The sequence below is a fragment of the Patagioenas fasciata genome, chromosome 2 (genome assembly GCF_037038585.1).
Source record: "Patagioenas fasciata isolate bPatFas1 chromosome 2, bPatFas1.hap1, whole genome shotgun sequence".
Taxonomy (NCBI): Eukaryota; Metazoa; Chordata; class Aves; order Columbiformes; family Columbidae; genus Patagioenas; species Patagioenas fasciata.
This window is the reverse complement of record NC_092521.1, coordinates 46,948,059-46,956,014: the sequence shown is the minus strand read 5'-3', so window position 1 is coordinate 46,956,014 and position 7,956 is coordinate 46,948,059. Positions and strand designations below refer to the sequence as shown.

General features: G+C 40.2%; 1 protein-coding gene across 5 annotated transcripts in view; it reads right to left on the bottom strand.

Annotated features, from left to right (window-relative positions):
- Positions 1–6,281: 6,281 nt before the first annotated feature.
- Positions 6,282–7,956, bottom strand: part of TRAPPC8 (trafficking protein particle complex subunit 8) — a 57,006-nt gene continuing 55,331 nt past the window's right edge. For all 5 annotated transcript variants that reach the window (XM_065830604.2, XM_065830606.2, XM_065830607.2 and 2 more), the window contains one exon: positions 6,282–7,317. In XM_065830604.2, coding sequence (XP_065686676.1) covers positions 7,083–7,317 — 235 coding nt within the window. In that variant the 3' untranslated portion in view covers positions 6,282–7,082. The remainder of the gene's footprint in view (positions 7,318–7,956) is intronic.

The window sequence follows — 7,956 nt, the reverse complement described above, 5'->3', positions numbered from 1 at the left end:
TCTCTCATCTCCAGTTGTTTTGTGTATTGAGACAAACAGATGGGTCTGTTGGTCGACCTCCAGACCCCACAGTCTCCACAGCAGTAGGCCTGGACTACTCGGTCCCTCCAGTAGCCAACGCCTTCAGTTGTCTGACACAGAGAGGTTGACTGAGAGACTCCTAGAACCCAGAGTCTCTCCTGTAGCCAGTTTGAACCTTTTGGTACCTCCAGTATCCAGGTCTGAAGAAAAAAATGTGATGTTCACCTACTGATGAAGCAGAACATTTAGAAGCAGAAAGCATTAGATGGCAGCAGTGCTCAACTCATTTAATTTGGATACAGAAGTAGAGCTGTCGCCTATATTCAGTAATGTAGTTTCTATCTATTTCCCATAGCACCCGAGACAGGAATTCAATACTAAAGACAACACAGATAAATCTTACAAGGCTATTGATAAAATACTCAGTGAATACAGTAGGCAACAGCAGAATCTTCCAATTTGCCACTACCATAAGAAAAGAGTAGTAGTGTGACAGCATCACTAACTATATTTCTCAGTGTCAGAGAGAAAAATATTGCAGAACTAGAGAGGTACACAACCCACTTCCACAGGGTCAGGCAATGCCAGCCCTCTCCCCTCTGCCTGCCTCAGCACTGCCCTGGTGCTGCTGGAGGGAGAAACACCCTTCCCTGCCAAGAACTGCCATTAGCCTCTGTGCAATTAATGGTGATAGCCAGTGGTTAATTTGGACAAGGCTTAAGCCTCAGAGGGTTGAAGGAGAGCTGATAACTTTGCAAGTCTCAGTAAAAAAGTGTGGTTGTGGGGTGTTCCCCTCCGTCCTCAATAATATAAAAACACTACCTAGGTCTCTAAACTGCATCATTTCCCTTGCGCTACCCCAACACCAGATGAGACTCAAAGGCACAGCCTGGTGACATCAGCAAATATGAGGGATGCACCCTGGGTCACCACGTGAGACACAGGACAGGCCCCAAGCACCTGCAGTTAGTGGCCATCCTGCATGGGCGTGGCAAAGGCTGCGCCCAAACCTAGGTTTGGATCATATATTTATGCAGATTTAATTTCACATTAAAAAGCCCTGCCAGCCACCACCCAGAAATGAAGCTGTTTTGTGCAGCTGCTTAACAAAAATACCTTCCCTGTGCTCAGGCAATGGCAGAGAAGGGCAGGGAGGAAACCCACCTGCTGAAGACAAGCCCTTTGAAGGCAGTGCCTTTTCATTTGAAAATTCCTCCTGTCACCAGCACCCAGGTAGTCACCATCGCTTCCTCCACCTTTGCCCCACACTACCCCTAGCAGAAAAGCCCCTCAGACGCCGGGAAGCGCCAGCCCTACCCTAATTGCCAACTGATGGCTCTCAGCCGACAGGGACGTGGCACCTTGGCAGTGGTGGCCGAGCCATGTCTGTGGTTCTGCTTGTGGGGCCACAGGGGTGTATCGGGCTGAAGACATGCTCGGCAGGCACACTTGGTACATTGTGGCCATGACACAAAGGCAGCAAGAGGCACCCATGTGAGCTATGGTGGTAGCCCCCTGGCCCTGCAGCAGCCCCCTGAGGGGCACAGTCCCAGCAAGGGGGAGCCAGAGGCAGCCGAGCACCTGGAGAAGGACCCAGAAGTAATCTGTTAGACATTTTTCTAATAAGATAGTAACAGTAAATTAAAATGAAACCAACTACAATAGTAAGGAAATGGCCATTTTGTCTACAAGTTAGACAACAATTAATATAGCTTTTGCTATAACCTATTCCAGAATCCTATGAATTTGCAATATATGACTTTTCTGTATTTATTGCTAGTTAAGTCCTTATTCCACTACACAGAATGTCTAAATATTTAAATAATGTAGTTTAAGATAGAGACATAAAGATGAGCTTCCATCATAATTTAAACTTTTAAATTAAAGCTAAGATTACATTTCCTGTTTTAACACATAGAGTATTTTAAAGATGAGGCAACATGTTCTGAAAACTCCACAGTTATATCAGCATAACCAGTACACCTAATTTTTTTTTTTTTATTAAGTACACAATTCAAGGGGAATACTGCATTTAGTATGATTTCCACCATTGGTTTTTTTTTTTTAGAAGTTAGATGCGAACTGATGCTTGATACTACAAAAAGACACAAGACCTTGCTATAACATCATAGTCATCTCCTATTCAGAAGAATCAAAGCAATCTCGCTTCAGGTAACTACTATAACAGAAGTGCAGAATGAAGTCTCTCTGGGAAGCTTATAAATGAGATTCTGGGCATTCCTTCCACCATACCAGCAGCCAGTCTTAGCTGTATACAAGTCATTGAAACCAAACTTTGTCCACAAAATAATTAGGTTTTCTTCTCTTTCAGTAACCAGCAACTATAATTACTCTAGAAATTGCAACTGACACCTTGAGCAAACTAAATGCATCCTCAAGATGCAATGCAGACTTTTAAACGCTTATTGTGAATGAGTACTGCCTGCTGTCCCCCAGGGCCTGCCGTCATGCTGCTCTGCTGTTTCTTCTTTCTTGTCTGGTTGCAAACTGTGAGATCCCATCCCTCTCCTTCTCACAGTGTCTTTAAACTTGCCCCTTATTTTTCCACCTTCTGCCACGCTTGTATGCCTTCACTAGGTTTGGCCAGATGACAGCAATCATCTTTTTAAAAGCCAAATTTTCATCCTCTTGGTCAAAAAGAAATAAAATTTTAAAAGTCAGCAGTTGAGTTCGTTCCCTTTGTAATCAGTCTGCCTACTGGCACCATCTGGACATCATTCTTATTTTCCATTACAGTGAAGGCCTCAGGTTTCACTTGGAAAACTCTGTCCAACTCTGCTCTTCCTTCCCCCTCTCCCAGTGGCCGAGTTCCCTATCACTTTTCCACAGGACCTCCTCAGTCTGGTCCCTTTGTGCGCATCCTCCATCCCCTCTGACTCCTCACACCATGCAGCTTCCTCAGCACCCATCGGAGAGCATCGTGCAGAACTCAGAAAGCAACTTCAGCTGACTTTATGAAGCATTCATGCACCTTTTCACTTCTATTTGCTCCAGGTGGCATTCTTCTCTAGTATTTAGTTAGCTTTAATTATAAGCACTTCAGAGATGTTACAGTTCACACACGCAGGCCACCACTAGATACTGTTCCTCATGAATGTATACAAGTTCTGTAAGCAAACTACAAATATATTAGTATTAGTCATCAAACTTCAATTTGCACATGAAAACTAAGCAAGGAAGGTTATTTCAGCTGCTTTACAGGAGAGACTTAGAACAGGCTGGCTGAATTACTACAAAAAGGAAAAGAATAGCATGTAAATAAGTGATTCATCTGCCATAGTACGAATGTCATTTATTTATACATACAACTGATTAAAATATTAGAATTCACTCTCAAACTTAAGGAAGCAATGTAAACATCATCACCTTCATTGGTGTTCTCTCTGTTCTCAAAATATGCCTTCATAAATGTTGCCTGCTTCCTGTATCACATTCACAGCCCACTGAAGACAACATAAAACCTTATTACTCCAGATTCGCATTGCACAAAATAGCAATCTGCCAGTGCAGCATTTCACCAAGTTTTGGCAAATCGACCTAGAACCACCTGAATTAACTATGAGAGAGACAGTAAAATTCACATTTCAGGAGTAAGTTTGTTGGTGACATAGCTCAAATAAAAAGCCTCTTTTTTAAAAAAAGTCTATTAATGTACGTAATTATTCCTGTGTTTTATTTAACACAAGATTAAATTACTCCCGAATTCCCCACCATACCAAGAATGAAATTGGACATTTGACTTTTCTCCAAAATCCAGGGTTTGGCAAGTTTCATGGTTTTATATGGCAGAAGTAGTATAAAAACCCACAAACATTAGATTCCTAAAAACAAAGATGTCCTAGATCTCAATTTTTGAGGGCTTTTTCTAGCTACCTCAAAGTAAGATGTGATACTTTCATCTACTCTAAGCTGTAATCTTTGCTATGACAGATGCATTAGGATGCTCTTGCACCTTACAGCAGGTCCATGGGATCCTTTTGAAGGAGCATTGTTCTGCACGTAGCAGAGTTTCAGCCTTCGCAGGTACTTATTTGCTCAATAGCAAGACCAGACAATATTCATTTTTAAACAACTGTTTTCTGTCATCTCTGTGGGTCCACACATGGGCACACATAGTTTTCCTTGTAATAATGTAATGACCATTGTAATAATGTAATAATCGACTAAGGAGCCAGGTTTAGTTCTGTCTCCATGCCAGCTCCTCACCTAAGCAATCACATAATAAACTTCTGTTCCAACACACCAGTGACTACATTTTGAACTCTATTTTGAACAGTTCCATGCTTTTTACATGGCATAATGTGCATCATCAGCAACACACCATGAAGTAACCAGTGTCAATTTGGAAATAAAGCATCTTAATGGTTACAAAAGAGAGTAATTCCTTGGACACAGCGTGACAGCTGTCTTCTATAACAGTATGCCACGCTTCAGAAGTTAGAATCACAGATACTGCTTTTCAGCAAATTGTCTCAGAATGCAACAAGTTGAAAACTTCAGTATTCTTGCAATCACCACAGAAGGAAAGAGAATATAGGGGAGATTTCACTTAAGTGTGAAGAGAAAGCAGAAGTTTGGTTTGCTTGAGGTGGATTGTCTTTAGCTACATAATATTGTGTCTACAGCAAAATCAAAGGCTGGCTTATTTATATGGTTGACAGCCTATCCTGCTGAGCTTTACATTGCCAAAAACTCTTTGCAAATATTTGTTACGCATTAAAAAAACCCTCATGTCTAGATACATAAACATAGAAATCACCTTAACACTGCATATGTAAGAGTTCGCTAGTTTTACCCAAGTTGAAAACGCTATTCCAGCTCTTCTAGCTTCTTTCTACACCATTAGCTCACCATAACCCCATAAATAGTCTCAAACCTGAAGAGTCAGTCTCGACACAGTATTTCTGTCAAGCCAAGCTACATAGTGTGCTTTACCACAGGTTGTTTTCTTTTTTTCTTAGATAAGCACTAAGGGAAGTAGTGAGTGCTCATTTACTTCATCTGAAAGTTAGGATCACTGACAAGCAACATACCAGTTGCCAGGATAGCGCAGCCTGGCAGTTTTGTACTGTTAGTCATGCCTGTTCTTTACAGGAGTACAACTTTCAAATCACAGGAGATACCATTTCTTACCAGTTTCTTCCAACAGGTTGGGGAAAAAAAAAAAAAAACAAACAACAACAAACCACCAGTTAAACTTCTGACCCCTATCTCACAAACCTCTTGTGGAAACACCTTTATCAGAATAATGGTGACTTGGGTCACTTGAGTATTTGAAGTAGTCTTAAAAATACACCAACCATGACTTAGAACATTGTGGTCTACAGCTGGATAACTGAATGGTATCAATAGTGACTTTTCTTCTCGTAAGAGTGCCAAGAAAGAATGAATACTGGTGACATAACACAAGGCTACAACGCCAAGAATAATTTCGAAAGAGTAGTCTTCCAACTTGCCCAACAGCAGTAAAAAACAATCAACTAAACAAAAAAAAAACCCACAAAACACCACCACACACACCCCCAAACCACAAAACCACACACAACACACAACCCAAACTCCTTCCCAGAAGCAATATATGTATTGTTGGCTAACACTCAAGTATTTTGTTGATAAATCAACATGATTCACAGTCATATTAAGTGCTGTGACTGCATTCTAAGACTTTTCAGGAAGTTTTAAGACTTGGAGACAGTCAGAAAGTGTATTACATACAAATAAAATTGGAAACCTTATTTAAAAATAAAATATGCATCTGAAGGCAAAGGTATTGTTTCATAATTCCATGTTGTCCTAGGAAGGAATTACCTGCATGCACAAGATATACCAGACCACCAGAAGTCTTAGATTTCTTCAGGTACTCAATTTCCTATGTACCTGGCTAACTCACCAGAAATCGTAACTCTAACACTATGCTGGTTTTGCTGCACTTGTTTGCTTCACACAGCCTTCCATACATTCAACAGCTGTTACTCAAATCACAAATCCTCAGCAGATAGCAAGCAATTAAGACTTCCCACACAGCTGAATTCTGGGGATTGTACCTGGGAACAGTGGATAAGAACTCAAAAGGCAAATGCAGCAGCCACTGTAAGTTTCAACACCACACAGAGCAACAGGATGGGAACTTCACCTGAGCAAAAACAGCCAGGATGAAGACAGTACAGAATATATATACAGTATCAGCACCTATAGATTGCTACAGGTGCATATAAAAAGGGAAAAAGGCCACAAGTCCATACAGTGAATACGATGTATGTTTTATTCTATTTACAGTACATTTGTTATAAATATAATACATTTCTTGAAAATCTGGAGTAGATTTTTTTAAACAGATCAATTGTTATAGTTACATAATAAAGCAAGTGACAATTTAAATGACAATTTCATGGTTACGCTCTGTGTTGAGATGAATGAGAAAATACTCAAACTGATTGAAGAAATTATTTTTGAAACACCTTAGGTGGGACTTGTATGTAAACCTTGAAAGGTCACCAGTTTCCATAAACATGAAAACTCAAAATCTTCAGCTAAAGAACTGAGAAACAGAAATGGATTTGAGACACCTTATTGAACTCCACAGTAAGGTTGGGATTTCTCATGACTAATGGCTTCAGACAGGAAAGAGCCAACGAGGGTTTCTTCCTGAACCATATCTTAATACAGCCACAAATATTAACACACCATGCTGGAAGTTGTAACAGCTGTCAAGCTGCATTTTTGACAGAGCATATGACATATAAATATGTTCAGATTTGGAATTAGAGTATTTTGTGTTATGAATATCTTAATTACCAGAGAAGAAGTACATTATAAAAGGATAGACGTATTTTCAGTCCAACGTGCGTTGCATTGAGAAACAAATTGACAAGTAGTCTGAATATTTTGCTATTTTCTTTCCTACACAATCTTTAGTAACAAGTTAGATGTCTGAGGTGCTATTTCCAAAAACTGCAGCAAAATGTCAACCAGCAATAAGAAAAGAATCCCATTTATTTTGTCTTTTAGTGTGGGTTGTGTTGTTTGTTTCCAGGAAGTGGTCAGATATTATTGATAATAATCAGTGCAGGCATGGAGTTCTGCTGACTTGTTTCAAACAAAGTAACTTGGTCCACTAGCTTGGCAAATACTCTTGGGGTTCCAAGATTATAGACACCTGTGCGAACAAAGCAAGCTTTCAGCTGCAAGCTACAGACCTCCTGGCTTTTAAGTTGAAGCTTGTACTGTGTTTGCCCAAGCCATGTAAAAGATCCATGGATTTCTAGTGCTTCTGGGCTAGAAAAGAAGGTAACAAAGTTATTTCTCTGTATTTGAAGCATATTTTACCAATTTACACAATTCCCTTTACCCCAGGTTCTCCAAAGATTTCAGAATGGACTGTGTGTCCACCGCTGGCCCCTCACAGAAATGCTTGTATATGCTTTTCAAAAACCAGAAAACCTAAGTTACTATTCTGGCAGTCTTTGGATGTGGCAGTGCCCACCATCAGTCATCTTTGATGACTTGGAAGCCGCTAAGTCTTTTTTACTGACTGCAATAATCTCCTTTAAGTTACTGCCTTCCACAAACGCATCATGCTTGCTTTGACTCAGATTAATTAGTACAAAACTTTAAAACATTTCTGTGGTCCCCAATATACTTTACACTATACACAGAACATAAACTCTCTATACATGTATAACGATGAATTCCAGTGTATTGCCAGGTTTTATATAACTGACATGTAACACTAACAGGAGACACAGATCCAAATTGTCAGAGTTTTTTAATCCCTACATAAAGCATTCTTGAGCCCATCCCATGAGCTACAGTTAATCAGAGTGCAGGTCACACAGAAATAGCCAACATGGATATATGCTGCTTTACAGACATCGCACTAATATATTGGTTTGGGGGTGGGAGGTGTGTTTGGTT